Source organism: Manduca sexta, chromosome 23, assembly GCF_014839805.1.
Source record: "Manduca sexta isolate Smith_Timp_Sample1 chromosome 23, JHU_Msex_v1.0, whole genome shotgun sequence".
In the NCBI taxonomy this organism is placed as follows: Eukaryota; Metazoa; Arthropoda; class Insecta; order Lepidoptera; family Sphingidae; genus Manduca; species Manduca sexta.
Genome location: NC_051137.1, coordinates 13532993 through 13555926, shown reverse-complemented (window position 1 = coordinate 13555926; position 22934 = coordinate 13532993). Strand labels below are relative to the sequence as shown.

Sequence of the window (22934 nt, the reverse complement as noted above, 5' to 3'; positions counted from 1 at the left end):
CTTAGTCCACCACGCTGGCCTAGTGCGGATTGGTAGACTTCGCACACCCTCGAAATTCCTATAGAGAACTTCTCAGATGTGCAGGTTTCCTCACGATGTTTTCCTTCACCCTTAAAGCAAGCGATAATTCACAAAGAATACACACATAATTTTTTAGAAAAATCAGAGGTGTGTGCCCTTGGGATTTGAACCTGCGGACATTCGTTTCGGCAGTACGTTCCACAATCAACTAGGCTATCGCCGCGACACTCTATTTAGACCCTATTTTATTTATCATCAGATGCAGTGGGAACAGTGCCGTGCCTGCAAAAAAAATACACAGCACTATGGAATTAAATACTTACCGTTCAGGTGTTAAGATATTAAGTTTCCTAATACTGACTACATTGCTGATAGCAATATAACTGTGCTTTTATACTGCTTGCCGGGAGAAATTAAATTTCTATCTTTCTATTGTTTTGAACCTACGGACATTCATTTCGGCAGTCCGTTACACTACCAACTAGGCTGTCACTGCATTTACGAACAAGAAAGCAGAACCTAATTGATAGCATTGTATGTAGCCCAGAAAATCTGGTATGTTTTGTGCTGGAAATCGGCTTCTTGATGTATTACGTTTCTGATAACACAATATGTTATCAATACTAATATTTAAGGTAAAGTGTGCTTTGTAGTTTTGTTTTTAGGTACCAAATCTCTAAAGACATTAAACAGTTTCTGAAAAATCTTACACTAATAGAAATCAAAGTAGGAAAAATGTAGTATATTTTACTTTGCTATGATTACTTTTAGTAAAAACACACAGGCATGCGCAAGAGGCCTTATCCTAGATTAACATATGCATTCTAGGTCCTCTATAATGAAGCAAAACGAACATGATACGAAGGTCCGTGACATTTATTGTCATGTATGTGATTGGTCGAGTTCCCAACCCACCACGTGGTAGCCACGTGTTACTCCATCGACCAATCACAATAAAACGATACGGACTCTCGTATCGTTTTTCTTGCTACGTTTTAAGGAGACAGGCTTCTTTTTATCTTAATAACTACACAGTTTTCTATGCAGTACCATATCCAATGTAATGAGAATAATTTCTTTACAATACAAACCTAACCTCACTCTGTTAATATGTCCGGTTTTAACACCAAAAATGAAGTTTTAGCATATTAGTTAAAAATAACTCCTCATGTAAGTGAATATAATTCTTTTTGATAAATAAATATCTTAAACCATACTAGGAAAGTCATCACGCGGACGGCTTTATTAAAACCGCCATAAATGAGCACAAATCCGTCTTCAAACTAATTTGAAACTATTTTTTGTTGTAGGGCGTGGGCTGGAGTGGTATCGACAGTTCCCCTCCTGTGATTAATTAACGAAGGGTGGCAGTGGATAATACGTAACGCTGAAAAAATAAACCCAAATCAATTTTGCCGAAAAACAACGCGGCAGATAAAAATAATTAAACTGGCGGTTGATAGATGCTCGTTTGAAGCTGTTTTACATTGACGTATATGATTATGTTTTTATATAAGTGTGGTAAAATAACCTCATTTCAGGTTAAGTAGTGTGGTGTCATAGAATATCAATTAATGAAAATTATTCCTAAGCAGTTGACAGAATTATGTCGGTATGTTCGAAATTTAAATATTTTTTTCGTCTCTGCCGATAAGTGTAAATTACTATTTTGAGTTTACTGGGTCTTGGACGCCTTAACCTCAAATATTTAGTCCAGTCAGTATCTCACTTACGTCCAAGGTAAGTAAATCAATATAGATACAAAAGTCTATAAAAATGTTTGGATTTTTGTCAGAAGTAGCCGCAGTAACTGATGAACGTATTTGGACGGTATTCTGTGCACAGATAGACCATGTCCTTAATTAAGTGAAGCAGAGAAATATCATTGAAGCGAGCGGTGACGCGGTTTCCCACTAACTAGTCATATAAATTACTCAAACGCAAAAGAAACAAGGAAAACAATAATAACGAATTGATGTCAACATCATTCTTAGGACCGTAGAAGGTCACTAGTTTAGTCAACATTATATATTTTGTCTACACTACAGTACAGAGTAGATATTTACGCATTGGAAGTACACAGTGAAGTGAATAAAAAAATGTATTTTAATAAAGTGTATAAATATTAAATAGTAAGTTAATAGCGTACTTAATAACATGTGAATATGTGTACCGCCTCGGTAGCGTGGTGGTATTACGACTGTGGTTCTGATGTCTCGTGATCGATCCCTGGGCCGGGCAGTGATATTTGGTAATAGTTTAATTTTAATGTCTAACATTCGCGTAAACATAAGAAATCATTATACTCGGTATCAGTTAAGCTCGCGCCCTATCATATCATGGGAGAAAGTACACGCGGCGGAAAGTAAGTGTACCAATTGCGACACTGTCTACCTCTTCGGAGATAAAAGGCGTGTGTGTGTGTGTGTGTGTGTATTAAGTTAATTACAAAGATAAAGGTATCATAATTTATTGCTTTATAATACATTTTCGACCCGGTACACAATAGGCTGTTTGATAATTATATTTTATACAAAACATGTATACAAAATAGATACATGTTAATACCGGACTGATATTGAGTAGAAAACCCAATATCACGTTGCCAACCCGGGATCGAACCCAAGACCTTAGTACTGCAGTAACGTGATACAACAAATTAACAATATTGTAAAAACATAATTCCGCAACCACAATCTAAAGATTTAGCATTGTTCAGCAGTACGGAGATTAGAGAATTAATTCTGATTAATTAATACTAGATTGCCATTTGGGATTAATTTAATTAATAGTGCTCATAACTAACTTATACTAAGTCATCGTATTAATATTACAAAAAAAACATATTGTCAAGTTACACTGTTGATTGTCCGCTTTTGATAAAAGGGTAGATCTCTCAGTTGATAAGAGTTTATAGGAATTACTTAAAGTATACAGTCTTACTTATAAACTTGTTTTAGCTTTAAGAAGTGGTTAAGAATTGCTTAAATAGTTGTCAAAAACATCACCGGTTCCTAGTTTAAACCTTATTAAGAGGCAATATGGCGGGTTTTAACTTACAGCTGATCGAGTAAATTTGTATTTAAAGCAAGCATAGTTTTGCGAAACATTTATAAGTAAGACTGTTTACATGCTACTAAGTGGCGATAGCCTAGTTGGCAGTTGAATGGGCTGCCGAGACGAAAGTCCGCAGATTCAAAATCCAAGGACACGCACCTCTGACTTTTCTACCTGGTTACCTGGTTGCTACTTTTAATTCTAACAAACAAACAAACATTAGACGAAAGCAACACGGTTTTTCTCACGTCTACGTAGTCGGAATCTCAGACCAGTTTCAACCTATTAAGGTCATCTTCAAGGGCGAGTGTTAAGGAGGACAACACAAACGTTCCCATTTATTGTATAGCTACTCGATAACACGAACCTTGTGCGAAGACTAAAAAGAACTAAACCTTTCGAACTAGTGTAAGTATAGTGCATAATTACAACGAACAAATAATAGTGTCAGTGATAAGTATATATAACACACGAACAAAGTGTTTTTTTTTATGTTACCAGACTGTAAGGAAGTGCCTAGAACATTATTCTTAGTTGTAGTAAACTTATACCTAGAAAATTATGTTAGAATTGTATTGCTTATTAGTCTTATAGACTAAATTGTAATTTTCTGCTAAGAACCTGGTTCTTACAAAAAGGAAAAAAAAATATTGTGTGAAGGAAATAACTTCTCCGAAACCGAACCGAACCCCATACTCTCAAAGGTACCGCGACCTTTATTTTCAACGTTATAAATAAACACTAATCCCTGATATAATCATAATTAAGACTTCCATTGCTCGCGAATCGGTAGTCAGGTATAATGATAGCGGTTATTGTGTGATAGAGGTGCGGTCGGACCAGCATTCAATATGAAGACCCTGACTGTGGTGCTTGTGGCGGTGGGTAGTGTCGCTGTCCTAGGGCTGGTGGCAGGTAAATTATTTTGATATATTGGTTGGTTATTAGTAGCGAAGGGTCTGTATAACCTCATTCCTGCCGGCTTCCCGTTATGTAGAATCTAATTATTATTAGAACGATTTGTAGAGAGTCGGGTTCCTTTTTGGAAAAATTACCGTTTCGCCACTGGTTATTTTGAATTTAGAAGAGAGCACATAGTGTGAGATACATACTAGGTTATGGATTAAATACTTGATTTTATTTTGATTTTGAAGTGTACATATTTTGTAGATTTTTATTATTTATAACGTTACTGTGGCGTTTGGTGATTGTGAAGCTCTTTGTTTGATTCTGTAGCCGAGCATTGGTATGAGTTTTTTTTTTCTAATGTTGGATGTTTGGATGGGACTCTTTTGTGAATTGTGCATTTGTAGATACACCTACTCCACATACAACTAAGCGACACAAGCGTGAAATCGCACTTGGTTTCGGTGACGCTAATTCTCTACTGGATTTTTATAAATAATTAAATTAGCGCATATAAATCCCTATAATCCTACACTTTAGTCAGTCTTCAGATAAAAAAAATGAATATTTTAGAACTACATAAATAAAAAAAGATTAAAATATTCGGCCGGTGTTATATACGGCGGCCATAAATATGTCATGTAATAATTAACTATACAAATTATTATCCAATCATAGATATTTTCTTTTACAATAGATAAACCAGCTAAAGCCACCCGCGTTGGTAAGTGATAAGGTAAATTCGTTTTATAAATAATAAAAAGTAGTTGGTACGTCACCACTTTAATTGGATATTACACTGCTATCACTTTTATATTCAGTTAAAAAACACTTTGGCACAAATCACCTTCTTTATTATAGGCTGACCAGGAAAATAAAAAACCTCGCCACGTTGTAGTAACATTTCTTGTTAATGTTGTCACATTAAGTTAAAAGACGAAAGGGCAAAAGTGGCGCCCACAAAGCAGGGTTTTTATTTTTCTGATCAGCCTTTACTTCTATTTAGAGCACTCAGTCACTTTAAAATTTAATTAGCACAATAATTTTCTCGCAACATAGAAACGAGAATACAGAAAATTCTCGTTTGCGAAATATCGTAATCGAATTTCCCATTTAATTATATGAAATTGTGCAATCCCGAAGCGATATACTTCTACTACTTCAACTTGGTGAGGCAATGGAATTAACACAGTAAAGTCGACTCATTAATACTTCAAAGTAAATCAGCTGAATCATGGTTCTGCCATTCACGTAGTTCTGATTAATATAATAAAAAAATAATTAAAGAAAAGAATCATGTGATCTAGGAAACGAGAAATTTGTTCTCGTCTCTGTCTTGCGAGAATTCATATTTACTCAACTTCATTTTTGTGTGTGAGAGAAATATTTATGATTCGTCGGCTTTCAGGGTTCATAACCTGGGCGGTGCTGTCCAACCAGGCACCAGACCCACTACCCCCTCCAGAAGTGAAACCTCTGGACTGGTGGGAACACTGCGTCCTCTACCAGATCTACCCTCGATCCTTCAAGGACAGCGACGGCGATGGGATCGGCGACTTGCAAGGTTTGTAAAGATATAATTTTATTACAAAAAAACTATGAAATATTATTTCAAAACTGTCTGAGAGACAATCACTTTAGAGGAATAAAATTAAATGCATGAGTACCTCACATAATTTAATTGCAAATCTATCCACCAAAAGTTTTAATCACATCGTTAATAAATAAATTACTGACGATCTCTTAACCAAACATTAATATACTATTTTGTTATCGAGAGTATTAGGAACTACAAGTGAATTTTGTCTAGATATGTACATTGATAAAAAAGCCGATTTGATACAAAAGCAAGAAATAACGGTTACGTTCGGTTGAATATTTACAAGAGTATACATGTTAAGTTCAGCTCTGAATGCACCCAATATACTTGTCATATGCTATCAGGTCACACAGACCATTGTAATGTTGCCGACGGACAGTAACTATATTGTAGTGGTCATTGTCAGCAAACGCGGCCTTGAGTTTTATTGTGGGTTTAGTTATCTATATAATAATCCATAGTATTAGAGCTCAAGTGTTTGTTTATGCACTAATTCCTGGACTATTCGAATCTGGATATTGTTGCAATAGTAGGAAGTAACATTATCTCAAGTGTTGATTAGTTTCGTCCAGGGAAGAAATTTTACGCAAATTTATTCATAATGAGTACCCATTTGTTTCTTTTACGAATACTTTAAAATTTAAACTATTGTAACATTAGTCGTGGATAATCTCTGCTTAGCTCGTTCTAGCCAAATTTTATGGAATGACCAATAGAACAATCATTAACTTGGTCACAATTTAAATATGTTTTATAAGGCTCTGTATTTACAAAATGACTGCTAAGCATTGAAATCTACATAATATCGACATAACGACTAGCATTATGTATTTAAAACACAATCATGCAACATTTCCTGTAATCACAATATTCGTAATCACGTCAGTTATATAAAAACATAATTATTTGAACAGAAAAAGAACTAACAGTACATTAGAATATGGATGTATATATCATTTTAGATTTAAAATATTTGAGACGCTTTAATTCAATGTATTTCTAACATCAAGGTGTTTAAAGGAAATCTCTCGGAAAATTAATACTGTCATCATTTATCTGTATATTCTATTAATTTATTCCAGTAACTAATAAGTCCAATAATTATTATGTTATCTTAAATACCTTTCGAGTCTAAAAAGTGATGAATGAAACTATAATAGCAGACAAAACCTAAAACTGAACATTTTGACACCCACCCAGACGGCCCTCGCATACAAAAGCCTCTTCACCAGTTGACAATTCAAAGGATTACATAAATTATAATCTTATAAAAGTCGCAGGAGATCCAACGTTTCCAACAGGTCGATCTGAAAATCTATGAGAAAGGAAAAGATTCATCAGTGGAAATCTTGCGGCTGATGATGATGATTACAAAAAATGCTTCTCCATTAAAGTGTTATATAAAAATACATTTAACATCATTCCCCTCTTCCAGGAATCATCAGCGAACTAGAACACTTCGTGAACGCGGGAGTGGACGCGATATGGATGTCTCCTATCTTCGAGTCTCCCATGGTGGACTTTGGGTACGACATCAGCAACTTCTACGAGATCCACTATGAGTACGGAACCATGGAAGACTTTGAAGAGTTGCTCGAGAAGGCACACGAGTTGGGTAAGGATATTCCGTATCAGAAAGCAATTCAATATATCTTGCCAGTACTGTAGTAGAGATCGTTTTGAATTCTATAATATAACAACTAGGATTAGTAGTTAAGTCTGCAACATCATTGCGTATTTATAACAATCTTTGATAATATAATTTTAATCAGTAATTTAGTAGTAAACACAGCACTAGGCATGACAGAAATTGGTAAAATTGATAAAGATTAAAATATTTACATAATATTTGCTGGTGGTACGATGTATTTTATATCAGCCCGGATAGTGACAATACACAAGGTGTTAAAACCCGCCATAGCGGCCTAAGTAGTGTCGTGTTCCGGGATCAGCCTGAGTATATCCAGTTCCAATAGGCCGGCATAATTGTGTCAACTGTTGAGGGGTAATCATTTCTTGTTAGTCAACCTTCTATTCGACCCCACTTCACTTACCATCAGATGCAGTGGGCTTACTTTACCGTGTACGTATAAAAAAATATATAACATATATCCTAATTTTTTATATTATGTATCTCGTAGACAATGCAACTATTTCCCAAGTTGGTTTACATAGGAAATGAAAATAATAAATAATGAATCCAGATACCTTTCAAAATAACTCGTATTATTTCATAAGTTATCAAACAAAAATAACATTATCAAATATAGCAGAAGCTGATTTTAAACAGTTTGTTGTTTTGTCATAATAAATTAAGTAAGTTAATAGCCTAGGGGTATTGATAAAGAAATTGATAAAATCTAAAAAACGTATTACGTCTAAACGACAGCAAACCAATCAGTATATTAACATCTAATTAGGTTTCGAGGCATCTGATTATATTTTGCAGTAACATTGAATCAAATTATTGTTATTATCAAATAATAGGACGTTTTTCAAGGCTTACAAAACGGTTAGGTACGATTGCGCCAAAAGATAGGTCATATTGCACGTTATTCGATTTTTTATAAGTATTTTGCTCCATATTTTTAACATCATTAGATTCTCATACTCCTTTTCTTGATTGTAATGTAGGTTTAATGTAGTTGCTAATTTTATTTCGTCAAAATACATATTATTGGTTTATATATATATTTAACATTATTACTGATGTTAGTTTAATTAATTCTATAACACCTTAGAATATTGTACATATTATATGTTTATTGTTGCATATAATTGGAGCTAGTTATAATGAAACAACAACTCAATGTCCTAATTATTAATAAAGACATTACCCAGGGTAAAAAATGCAGTAGGCCATCTGATAGTAAGAATCACAAATGTTTAAACCCCTTCAAGTACATACTAACATATCATCAACAGAATACCACTAATGGCAAGAGACACAAGCATGCTAATATTATTGAGGTTGTGGTACCACTCTGGACATGAATGAACCAGTCGACATTCCACCACATGATACTTAGGACCTGCTTGACGATTACTGAACGCTAATACTTCTATTTGAACATTTTGCAAAAGGCTCTTAATCACATAAAATCCAATATTCAGGATTGAAAGTTCTTCTGGACTTTGTGCCCAACCATGCCAGCAACGAGTCTGAATACTTCATCAAATCCGAAGCCAGGGATCCGTTCTACGAAGACTTCTTTGTCTGGGCTGATCCTCTGCCTAACCCTGACAACTCGAGTGTTAGACGACCACCATCTAACTGGGTAAGTAAATACTAACTAAATAAAATATAATTCCAATTGTTCAAAATGATTCAGATACTTGAAACTGTTATACCCATTGACGTATATACTATAGATACGAACGTCCATATAAACTTTTTGTTCAAAATATGGAGTTAGAACTAAAGTTCGCTGCAGCGCTAAAAAATTAGACGTCATCTAACCAAATTTTTAAAACATGCAGTGCTAAAGCGCTTTAAATAGCTGTCAATATTGATACCATTCTAAAGTCAGTTTGATTGGATTGCTGTTCAATTCAGTTGAACACAGTGAATGTTCGGAACGCCAAATCTAGTACGTAGCGCATATATATCGATGGTTATACCAAATTTTTAAATTGTCCGATTTGAGCTCCTAGACATAAACGTATGACTGCCCACTCAATTTTGTGGCAATTGAACCATTAGTAACAGTTATGTAACTATTTTCAAGGTTAGTCAATTTGGGGGCTCAGCATGGGAATGGAGTGAAATTCGTCAGCAATACTACCTCCATCAATTCGCGATCCAGCAAGCGGACTTCAATTTCCGCAACCCAGCAGTCCAGGAAGAGATGTTCAACATCATGAAGTTTTGGCTTGATAAGGGTGCTGATGGCTTCAGGCTGGACGCCTTGCCTTACATGATTGAAGCTGATCCAGCTGATCATAATGGAACATATCCTGACGATCCGCTCAGTGGTATTATCCATTTTGAGCCTCACCAGTTGGGATATACAATACCGTTGTATACTAAAGATCTGATTGAGTTGTATGATATCGTGTACGAGTGGAGAGAGTATATTGACAATTATAATAAGAAGAATGGAAACGATACCAGGTAAATATACCCATTAAGGGAAACCTCATTGCGATTCAAGTATTCTAAACCTACATTTGAAGCAAATATTTTCATATATAGATTTCTGAAGTAAAGTTGTTAGTACTGGCACAAAGTTACTAAAAACCGAATGTAATACTTTCACTTAACCCCTTCAAGAATAAAGCTTATTATTTATATTTTCGTTTCAGGGTGCTGTTCTCTGAAGGCTACGCCAACGTGACCATGACGATGTTGTACTACGGTAACGAAGAGGGGGCTATTGGGGCCCACTTCCCCTTCAACTTCGACTTCATTACGGACCTGTCCGCCGGCTCCAACGCCAGAGATTTCGTCTATATCATCTTAAGGTGGCTGACTTACATGCCGCACGGTGGTGTTCCAAACTGGGTGGTAAGTTTTGTTATTTCTAATTATTTATTTCTAGTAATTATTTCGTAATGAATTTTAAGTATGATAATTTGCGCTTTTTTTTTGTTTCATTTCCAATTTTACCATCAGAAATATAATATTGTCCCCGTGTTACGTTAATATGACTTCATAAATTGAGGTTATAATAGTGGATCTCAGGGTAGCTATAAGATCAGTAGATGAGTTTTAATTAAAACTTTTCACTTTCAATTGGGTGGCTCAAACATGAATTTCCAATCGTGACTTTTTCGCAATGATTATTCCATAATATGGGACTGGCGAGTGTAGGAATCTTAACAAGCAATCTCACAAGAAGCATTGGTTAGGAAAGTAAGATTAATTATTTGCAGAATGCTAAACAATCGTATTACGACTTTTCTATAAATTTTGAGATCTTTCAATTTTATTTTTTTTTAATGGATTTTCTTAAATGCAGAAGTGTTAGCATTAACGATTTACTTCACACGATTCTCATTAAATGTCAAAAATATTTGAGCAAATTTTCCCTGTGTTCCTCTAAATTCGACCATGAGTGTAGAAAGATCATAAAAACATTTGAAACAAAATCAAAAGTATGTACCTTTACCATTTAAATAATTGTGAGTAAACACAACCGCACCAACAAATTCACCAAACGGATCGAGCTAACCACAATGCTTTTACTGCGAAATCATATTCAATATATATTCTGAATTAATTAAACCCCAGTATGCCTTGAACCGTGGGGGATAAATTAAAGATTAAATGACCAATATAATTGGAATCGGTAGAAGGTTTGCGTCTGCAAAGATTTAAAAGGGTTGAAACACTATTTTTAAATGTAAATAACATACTCACCGGTGGCGAAGGTTCTGCATAACGAGATTTCACCATGTTTTAGGGAGTATTATAGTGGGAAGGGCTATTCACGCGAGTAAAACCGCGAACAATAATTAGTGATATACGAAAATAAGCTAAACAGGTTATCTTCGCTTTCCGGCTTTCTTATAAATAACCACCAGTTCTTTCGCTTTTCGAACAATTGCTTAATTTATTTTTCACTTTGCAGTTTGGGAACCACGACAACAACAGAATGCCAACCCGATTCCGTCACGACATGGTGGACGGCCTGAACTCCATCAACATGCTTCTCCCAGGAGTCGCAGTCACCTACCAAGGCGAGGAGATCGGCATGAGGGACGGCTATGTTAGCTGGGAAGACACCGTCGACGTGGAAGCGTGCAACCGAGGAGATCCTGACACCTACCATCTATACTCCAGAGATCCTGCAAGGACACCATACCATTGGGATGACTCAAACATGGCCGGCTTCACAACTGGTAACAGAACTTGGTTGCCAGTCGCTGATGATTATAAGGAAATTAATCTTGCTAAGCAGATGAAAGATGCTCGGAGCCATTTCAAGGTAAAGATTTTCTTTTACAAATTATAAGAAGGATAATCTAATCTCGAAGATTATTAGAACTATGCGTGGAGATCTGTACGCTAAAACTCATTAAAAACCTCAATCTTAACCTTATCAGAGAAAACATTGGTTCTGTTCGATGATGATATGAGTAGATTGCAGAGAAGATTTAAAATATTGTAGGTTGTGTGTTTTCGAATATTTTGAGCATCGAAATATTTAGGTCTGTCAACAACAAAATATTTATTCTACCTTCAATTTTCCACTGGGTTGACACTTCATACTTAATTTTTAAAGAGGAATTAGTTTTATCCCAGTTATTTTAACCTAGTTCTCAATAATTTCACCTTTTTCTAGAACTACCAAGCCCCTCACTACCCCTGAGGAAGGAAAAACCCTCTCCCATGGCGAGTACGACATCAGAGCCCTCTCAGACAGAACCTTCTACCTGGTCAGATACTTGAGGACCCACGACACGTACGTCCTCCTGTTTAACGTCAGCGAGGGGCCTGATACCATTGATTTGGGAAGAGTTCCTCATCTCACCCTCACCGCTACTGTAATGGTGTCGAGTATTCATTCTGCGAGGTTGGCTGGGTGAGTATGTTTAAAGTCCAAATGTAACAGTCATGTCGTTTCTGAGTTCTTTAAGGCGCTGCGCAGACGCGGCCGGCATGTTGCTGAATAATATACTTCTAATAGTTGCTACACAAACTATAATTATTTTTATAGTGTAGAGCTCGACGTCTGCTTCTTTATATGACAAAACTAACAGTAACTGCTAAGTGAGACAGTGACTGCATACTGCATACAGTTCTCCTCTATAATTAAGGATTTAGACGTTTGTCCTCCACACTCGCCTGTACGAATTGGCAGGCTTCACATACCTTTGAAATGCTTGTGTAGAATTCTGGTATGTAGGTTTCCTCACGATGTTTTCCTTCACCATAAAACCTAACGATAATTCATAAACAATCCACACGTGACTAAGTCAGAGGAGTGTGTCTTGGGTTTTAAATTATTGTTTTACGTTGAAAATATTTATTGTGAGTCATGCTGTGACTGCTTGTAACTAGAGTTACAAGTACATAAGAGACTGTTACTATATACATGTGTGGATTTAAATTGAATTGTAAACTCCGTTAGCAGTCCGTTAATAATAAATAAATAAATCTGCGGACTTTCGTTCCGGCAGTCGTAACAAACTTCTGTACAATACATAACCATGTTCGACTAACTCCGTAATGCTTTTTTCAGGTCTGTGATTGCAGAGAGCCGATTAACTCTCTCCGCGGGAGAAGCTTTAGTACTAAAAGCGCAACCTACGTAAAATTGTATAATCAATTGTAAATAGTTTAATTGTAAATATTTTTATTTATGAATAGTGGATAATAAATTATTTTATTTAAAAATAAACTCTCGTTTTAATTTAACAGTGTTCAATGCTTGGCAAGATTGACATTGTAATACCTAGACAGGCTCTTATATGCAACAGACATAACTTTGTGGCTGTTTAGAAACGAAACAAAGACACACATCACGTATACATCCTCGAAGGGGTATGCAGAAGCGCAACCAGGGCACCCACTTTTCACCAAATGTGTTGTGTCCCATGATGTGATAGGGGGCGAGCCTATCGCCATATCGGACACAAATTCCAGACTCCGGTCTGATACTGAGCAGAAAAACCCAAATATCACTTAGCCCGACCCGGGATTCGAACCCAGGACCTCAAAGCACTGCCGTGCCGCGCATGCAGTACAACTACGCCACTGAGGCAGTCTGGTGGCTGTTTATTTTAAGTTAATTAACAATCACACAACACGTAAAGAAACTAAACGGACCAGATAAAAGGCCTAAGTTATTACAACATTAAAGCACTGATAACCGTCAATTTGGCACGGACTGGCAGAATTTGGCACGCGCCGCCGGCGGCTGACCGCGGCGAGGCAATGCCAACCGCTGTTGCGCCAGTTATGATGTCTAGTCTAGATTTGTGATAGGATTCACGTCCAGCGGTCAATGCTCTGCTATCTAATACATTTAGGCTTTATAGAATACAATTTTAGAAAACTAGACTAACTGAAAGATTTCCAGGTCGACCTATTGGAACCTATTAATTAATCTTAAAACATAATATTCGCCCTATTAATCTTTACATATAATAAACTTTTAACAGGCCGATATGTCTCTACATTATAAATATTGAAGATAAACTGCAGTTTTTACCTAAATTCACGCGGGCCGAATCGAGAGCAAAAGCTAGGATTTAGTTCATCACAATCATCAAAATATTTTAAACTACTAACATTTATTCTGTTTAATGAAATGTGCTCTATTAAGTGTGATATATATCAGAACTAGAAGTAAACTAGAAGAAATTGTATGTATATAATGTTTTAAATATATGTGATGTGGTTATACTTTAATGATATAAATATATAAATTACAAATAATATAAAAATGACATCAGCCATGTATTATATGGGACTCCTCTCCTACAGAGAGGCCTTAGTCTACCACGCTGGCCTAGTGCGGATTGGTAGACTTCACATATTCTTAAAATCACTATAGAGAATTTCTCAGATTTCCTTACGATGTTTTCCTTCACCATTAAAGCAAGCGATAATTCACAATGAAATAAACAGGTATAAAATTAATAAAAACAAAAAACTCAACATTGTACGTGTATTATAATATAAGTTATCTTTTAAAACCGCTTTTTTTAAACACGTAACTCATACATTCCTGTTTGTAATCGCTATATCATGCATTGTGCAGTTCACAGATATGTGCGTGGAAGTGAGAGTGTACATTTCAGAATGGCGAATGAAGACGCCAATTTTGTATTTTTAATTGTGTAAAACCTAGTTAGTTTCGTTTAAGGATTAGTAACTCACTTGACGGGACCACCGGTATCTTGTTGTGTGTTGTGTAGCCTAACTTACCCGCGAAATATGCGAAAATCGTTCTAAATAGATCTAGTAATTAAATATATCATTTAACGTATATGTAGCAAATATAATATAGATTTTTAAATATACTTCTCGTGTAATAGAATGCATTTTTTTCAGAAACAATTGTGTAGAAACTCTTATTTCGAAGTAATGTACAATGTAATTCTCTTTCATTCGCGGAATCCTAACCTAGTTACACTAACTCGCCCACAGAGGTAACTTTGCTCGTACTATTCCACGCTCTAGATTCCCGTGGGAATAATTATGTAACCTAGGGAGAAATTAATGTTTCCCGTTATATGTTACTTGAACAATATTGCGGGAACTTGTATCCACATGTTTGATTGGGAAATTGAGCAGCCCTGCATAATTATGTCGACTTGCGATAGATAATCTCTCGTCAGTTGACATCTGCTCCTGTAGAATATATTTATTTTTTATCAGGTTTTTAAATAAACGTAGCAATGGTTATGCTGATGGCAAAGACCTTATCTAAACCTGGGCGACGCCGCAAGTATCATCTAGTTTAACAATAAATATAAATAATTACTTTTTAATAGATTGGAACTATTGCTATGCTTATGAAAATACCTTATGAGTGTTATAAACTAGTGTCGCTTTTATCCAAGAAAAATGCAAAGTGGAACTTTTATATCGGGAAATATTTTTCACATATAATCACCAACAAGACCTTGTAGTTATAGAACTATAAGGTCTATAATAAAGAAAGCAAGTCTTCCAATGACCAACATTAACACACTAAATCAATAAAGATAAACGCCATAAACAGCTTTAATACTTTCGAGAGAATTCTCCACAACATCATAAATTGGATTATGATAGACCTTTACGACCTAGATGTGATAAACGAACCTCCAGCAGTCAGTCAACATGGCTTCGTTGTGGAAAGTTGGTGGTATTACCGTGGGTGTGCTGGTTGTAGTGGGGGTGGTTGTAGGGAGTATCACATGGGCTGTCCTGGCCAGCCGGGGACCCTCGGCCCCAGAGCTGCGAGAGCTGGACTGGTGGGAGAACACCGTCATCTATCAGATATATCCCAGGTCTTTTAAAGACAGCGACGGCGATGGAGTCGGAGATTTGAAAGGTTGGTACTTATCATTAGATGAAATGAAACTAAAATTCTAGGACTATAATTATAATCAGTGGATCTCCTAAGCCCACATCACGCCTTCATCTCCGAAAGGGTAGGCAACGATTCAACCAGGTCACTCTTTTTTCGACATGTGTTCTGTCCCGTTATGTGAAGGGGGCGAACCATGTTGTAAAAAAAAACAGTTGCATTAAAGACTCATACTGAATCCATTCATTAGATTACAATTTATAAAAAATCTAAAACAGTACCATACACAAAATCATTTTCTACAAATAAAAATATAAATGTCTGCTAGCTCTGAAATGTTATTGATTTCAGTCGACGCAGCAATTATCTTTAATAACATTTCCAATATTGGAATTCCAGTAAAGTATCGAAAACTAAAACCAATGAAACTTTTCCATTTGTCAATTCGATTTTGGATTGATACTTCATTAACGATTCAAGTGGTTTGCAAACTTCGCACTAATTACTAAGTTCCAGTGAAGCTCGTCCATCCACTAGGCCGTAACCGCTACTTCTTTCTTAATTACATAAGAAGGCTTTGCCAATCTGAGGTTTTAATTACGTTAATTGATGACATAATATGTCCCTCAAATATATATTACGAAACACTTACATATAATAGGCACAGAAACATTAAGGGTCGTATTAATGGGTGTCAAAAAATCTCGCTCTCAAGTGCGATATTAGCTGACGCTGTCATGTTAAAGTCAGCAGCTTAAGATCGTCGTATTTAATAAACTGATATTAACATCTCAAATAAAATCTTAAGACAGCATGTGACGGATTTTGACAGCTTGGTTATGTTTATTTAAAATCGGCGACTTAGCTTAGAACAAGTTCTGAAATTACAACTTAAGCTTGGCTTATTCAATACATTAAATGTCTATTTGAGATCCTTCTGACGGGTGGGTTTCATTAATTAACTCAGCAGTTAATGTATCTTATGGTCCTGCACTGAGCTCGTCACTCTGAGATATTACTTTTTAAATCACATAACTTCTAGCAATTGCATTAGTAATCTTATTAAAATGGGATCAAAATAGAAGGTTTTTATATCTATTTTGAACTAACAACTTCTGCAGTTTTATTTATGTACAGCACAAATGGAACGACAAGGAATTACCTCTCAATAGTCTAATAAGAAACGGAAGAAAATAACTATGCATATCATACGGTAAGGAAAATATCCAAAACCCGTGTCGGCTTTTCACAACTTCCTATATCTGTTGAGAAATCAATTCTGTGGTAAAATAGGATCTTATAGTAGCTGCCTGATATTAAGTAATAACGCTCCTAAACTGGTCTGCTATAGCTCATCTAGACCATTCTGTGAAATTGTGCCCTGCTTCAGATATTCTTTATGATCAAATAAATTTGTCAGGGTATCAGTGACTGCCTTTGTAATGTAGTTGTGTTACTCTACGACTGCAGTGCTGAAATGGCATTGATCCCCGTGTCGGGAAAAGTGATATTGTATTTTTCTACTCAGTATCAGACAGTGCCTGCGATGTGTCCCCACATGGTGATAGGCTCGCCTCCTATCACGTGATGGGACGGAACACAGGCAAAAATTTGATGCAATAGTGGACCTGCTACTCCTATGGGGATAAAGACGTGATGTGTGTTTACAAGTATATTTCGATTATTCTTTACCAGGCATCACCAGTGAAATAGAACACTTCGTGGAGTCTGGCGTGGGAGCTATTTGGATGTTCTCCCATCTTCCCGTCTCCTATGGTGGACTTCGGATACGACATCAGCGATTTCTACGACATTCATCATGAGTACGGAACCATGGCGGACTTTGAGGAGCTGGTGGAAAGAGCTCATCAAAATGGTACGGTCTACCGATCATTTTGATTTATGTTAACGATGATGGATAGGAGATACAAGTGCTGTCATAAAACGGCGGACAATAGTCATATGTTGGTAGTAGGATATATTTTATATCCGTTCGGTTAGCGACCACTGTCCCAAGATGCTAAAACCCGCCATAGTGGCCCACGTAAGTGTGTCGCGTTCCAGGATCAGTATATCAGGTTCCAACAGGCCGGCATAATTGTGTCGACTGCCGGGTTAATCATCTCTCATCAGTCGACATTATATTGGAACCCATTCCACTTACCATCGAGTGAAGTGGGGTCACTTTGCCTTGCAACATATAAAAAAACATTTCTAAAGGTTGATGGCTAATCTCATAACAATTAAATATGAATCCAAAATTGATCCTTATCAACGCCTGTAAAATTTATTAATTGAGTTTTAGCACTTTCTATGTATGTGGAAAACTATAAAAATGCCAGTAATATATTCATTAAATATTTTATAATAATCATTAAATAAAAATATCTTTATTTACTTTACCTCATATTCCTTATTAGCTAATTGTTGTAATCTTTTAAGCATATAGAATGATGTGCTAGAAGATGACCGTAGGGTCATCCATACCAATTTTACGTAATTGCTAAAATATAGTTGTGTCCGTTGTGTTGGTATGTATGTATTTACTTTGTTATTTATGATAAGATACTCGGAAGGAATAAATTATATCAATTAGATATTAACAGTGAATTTTCCAGAAGTAATCGAGGTTTACAACTCCATCAAGATTAGATATCATTTATGCAACCGATACAGTCATAACTATGACTAAACTGATTAATGTTGTTTGCTAAACATATATTTTTATCAAACAATACCTAACAACAGGATCCGGTACTGATACAACATGTCTTACTAAATACCCATAGCATAGATGACCCTGATGATGCCATTACATCAATAAAAACCAATTTGGGGTAGTTCTGTTTCGTCAAGCACAGTCGGTAAGATTCCTAAAAGTCCAAAAACAGAAATATCCAATTCTGATTCGGATACTATCCTTTAATCATTATTGGAATTTGGAAAATAATAGTGTAAACGTTCAGCACAAAATTTGATAAGAAAAATTTATAAACCTATAATTATAACACAATGTAAAAGTTAAATACATAGCAAGCAAAATTTAACCAACGAAACATTGCTTTTAAATTTCACCAGGCATAAGAGTACTGCTTGACTACGTGCCCAACCACGCGAGCACGGAGTCTGAATACTTCATCAAGTCGGAGGCGAGGGAGCCAGGGTACGAGAACTACTTCGTATGGGCAGATCCTGTGCTGCCTGACGGTAACAATCAGAGCATCAGGCAGGTGCCTTCTAACTGGGTAATTATTGCGCTTGAAGAAATCTTCATTGAGTACAGAGTTCATAGCAAAATTTATACGGGGGCTGTTGCGGCAAATATTGATTTCAAATCCAGTGTCCTCAAGTACAGTTGATAGTTCGTTTACTAGTTCTTGGCCCACTTCAGTACAAAGTACAATACAATGAAGCTTAATTATATGAAATAATTCATAACATGCGTATTATGTTTCAGCTAAGCCAATTCGGCGGAACCGTGTGGGAATGGAGCGAGATACGCCAACAGTATTACCTCCATCAGTTCGCCATAGAGCAAGCAGACTTCAACTTCAGAGAGCCTGCAGTCAGGCAGGAGATGCTTAAGATCATGAGATTCTGGTTCGAAAAAGGAGTCGACGGTTTCCGTCTAGATGCGCTTCCTCATCTCTTCGAAGCCAACCCGGACGATCACGGTGGTGTATACCCTGACGAGCCTCTGAGTGGCAATATGTGGTTGAACCCTGACCAAATCGGTTACACTACGCAGTTGTACATCAGAGATTTAATTGAATTGTACGACGTTGTTTATGAATGGAGAGATTTTGCCGATTCTTGGGTTAAACAAAATGGAGCTGATACCAAGTAAGTAAGACGTATAGTATATTGAGTATTATAATTAGGCGTTGGTAGATTTAAAAAATTGTTTATAATTTGGACCACTTCGACATGCCATACGGTGCAATGAACAAAAATGTAACGACTATTTCGGTGTTTCCTGGTTTGCGATGGATTTTTCGTTTTTGCATTATTATTATTTTTTAATTTAAGAAAGCTTACAAGTAAATAATAAAATGATTAACTATTTAATTGATTTAAGTTCTAACATAAAGTTTTCACGTATGAGATTATACAAATACATATAAATAATTAAAGCCCTTCCACGACGAATCAGCCTTGAGCATTCATTCCACACACACAATTTACGGCAACGAGTTACCGGAAAATGCAAAGATTTACAATAACTAATTTCAAAAAGTTGGTCATTTTGAAGATTATAATAAGTATAATTAATACAATTACATGTATATAGGATGATATCAGAGTATTGAATTGCATACGACTGTAAAAATTACAAATACTGTTCTAGCCAGCCTGTTTCCCCATAGCTTATTTTAAAAACTTAAGTCTTCGATGACTCTTATTAACGTATTATTTAGTTTTTAAGTCTTCTTTAACTTCTATTAATATGGTTTGAACAGAATACTCTTAGCAGAAGCGTATGCTAATATCTCCATGACGATGCTGTACTACGGAGATGAGAGGAGTCGTGTGGGCGCTCATTTCCCTTTCAACTTCGACTTCATCACCAGTCTATCAGCGGGGTCTAATGCTAGAGATTTCGCTTACGTCATACGCCGGTGGATGACTTACATGCCTAGTGGGAATGTGGCTAACTGGGTGGTAAGTATAGTGCTCTTTAGTATCCTTTTGGATCATAGAGGCTCCAGGTTTATTTTCTAGATCATTTAAATAACTGTTCAAGAGTTGGTACTATTTTTTATTCTCTTTTTGTTTTAATGTTATCCTAAAGCTATATGCCTCTTCTATGTATATTTCCTCAGCAGAATCATGCGTACTGGCATGCGAAGCCTCAGCTTTTTGGTTAATATCATGAAAGAGCCGTCTGTTGCCAGTTGATACTTTATCTGGACTGCATAGCGCTTACCATCACTTGCAGTACAGTCCCCTTGCCGTACCAGGTATAAAAGAACTAAGTATGGCTGTGATTAATAAAGATTTTTATGTTCAGTTTGGAAACCACGACAACAACAGGATGCCATCAAGATTCCGCACTGACATGGTAGACGGGCTTAATGCCCTCAATATGCTTCTCCCAGGAGTAGCTATCACCTACCAGGGTGAGGAAATCGGGATGCGAGACGGCTATGTCAGCTGGGAAGACACTGTTGACGTCCAAGCCCTAAACCAGGGTAATGCTTCCAACTACCTTCAGTATTCACGAGACCCAGCACGAACGCCTTACCATTGGGACAGTTCTACCAGTGCTGGTTTCTCGACAAACCCTAAAACCTGGTTGCCAGTGGCTGAGGATTATACAACCATCAATCTTCGAGCTCAGAAGCTAGTAGATCGAAGTCATTACAAGGTAGGAAGGTCTATTGATAATACATCTATGGTCCAACGGATAATGAACAAATAACAACAATGTATAGGTATACGAAATGTCTTCTTTTAAAACTTCAAGTTACCTTAAGTGTTCTTTAAAGCAATAGGTACAAATTTAAATAGACTGTTAGCATTAAAATTAAAACCAATATTCGTACATATTTATCATTTGTATTGACTTTATTCTATATGCTTGGTCATTACCTCGTACAAATTGCTAAAAAATGAAAATTAGTTACATAGCTCACGAAAATTCGAAACTAAATCTGCGATCCTATGCTTAGTGCAGAGCAGACCGCATTGTTAAGACGAAAATCGAGAGTTCAAACCCTCCTTCCTATCACGTCTTTCGCACTAAACCTTGTGAGGTTTAAATCAGTTGCATTTTGCAAGATGTGTCTTACAAAATGCAACTGATCCTAAAATCAGTACAACTCCAAATTATGCCCATATCTAGCAACCAGGAATACCTAACAAATATAATTTTCAAGGTCTACCAACTCCTGACCCGCCTTCGAAGTACAGCAACCCTCTCCCACGGAAGCTACCACGTCGAAGCACTCAATCAGAACGTTCTCGTCTTAGTGCGCCATCTGGTGACCTACGACACCTACTCCTTAGTGTTCAACGTGGGTACTGAAGCGGATACCGTGGATCTCGCCAAGATCTCGTTACTCCAAGAACCACTCAGCGTGTATACTTCTAGTATCCATTCTAGGAGAGTGAATGGGTAAGATTTTTTTCTTATACGGACGTGGCAATGTAACCCTTCTAACCCTGATGATAATCAGAGTGGGGTTAATAGTGTCGATTGATGATAAATGATTATTTCTCGTCAGTCGACACAATAATGATGGCATGTTTGAAACTGAATGTATACAGGCTAATTCCGTTACGCGACACACTTACGTGGGCCACCATGGCGGGTTTTAACATCTTTTGTACGGTGGTCGCTATCCGAGCAAATGTAAATATTACCACCGTCAACTAATGAGAAGTATAACCTATAAAATTATCCATATTAGAATTGGGAATGATTACAATTACATAAATATGCTTCTTCACATATCTGAAGGGGAAGGTTAGAGTTCGACGAAATAGAAATATCAAACACTCAAGATATATTCAAATTGAATAACTGAGGTCTATCAAAACCTTTTATAAAATATAGGAAAGTGTGGATGGATTATAAAGAAATTGATAACATGATTTCAGAGATACGGTGCCCCTGGGAGAAGTGACGCTGCAGCCTGGCGAAGCTTTAGTACTACGATCTCCATCAGCATAGTAGATTATACAAATATTGTGTTTAAGTAATAAAAATAATTTATTCACAATTAATTGCTTTTATTGGGTTTATTTATATCAGCCTTAAATTTCAAACTTGGGTCCGAAATGGCTATAGGCTTGCCCCATGAGACGGAACGTATACGGCAAAAAGTAGTCTGCACCTCTGCTTACCCTGTGATGCGTGATTTATGATTGTTTTTTTGTTTTTATTTTTTCCCATTACATTCCCATTTCTAAGAGCACTAGAAGTAAGATATGTTATGTAAAATACTTTTAAATTCACGCTCATAAGAATTAGACATATTAATGACTACAAAACAATATGTTGTACAGCCCCGCCTCTGTTACGTGAGCTGCACTGTAATTTACGTACGGACGGACAGCTGGTATTTAGTTTCCACTATAATATACGACGTCACATCCGCTGAATAGTGCTGGAAGCGTATTTCATTTGGTTAATTAATTTCGGATTAGAATTACTGTTGGATACGAAATTTAGTTTGCTTCGCAAGTATTCTGTCATATAAATTAACTTTTGGGTAAGTAAAAATCTGATTAAAAGTTTTGAAAAAATGTTGGCCATAAAAATACAGAACCTCCTTTTTTAATATCTTTTTACAAACACAACGATTTTGCATAATAACTTGTACTGGGTACATATTTAAACGATTATGTCGCGAGTCCAAACTTACAACATTGCCAGT

The 22934-nt window shown here is 36.3% G+C and overlaps 2 protein-coding genes and 1 pseudogene across 2 annotated transcripts in view; 2 read left to right on the top strand and 1 right to left on the bottom strand.

Moving 5' to 3' along the window:
* LOC115445345 overlaps nt 1–22934 on the bottom strand; it is a 66916-nt gene that overhangs the window by 34524 nt on the left and 9458 nt on the right. The window lies entirely within an intron of this gene.
* Nucleotides 3839–12891, top strand: LOC119190290 (annotated as a pseudogene).
* On the top strand, nt 15337–22258 carry LOC115445346 (maltase A1). Its single transcript, XM_030171580.2, is given in 9 exon segments — nt 15337–15576; nt 17248–17303; nt 17305–17428; nt 18631–18797; nt 19010–19395; nt 20013–20214; nt 20564–20920; nt 21432–21670; nt 22156–22258. Coding segments are annotated over 9 exon segments (1818 nt in total). The 5' UTR covers nt 15337–15362; the 3' UTR covers nt 22229–22258.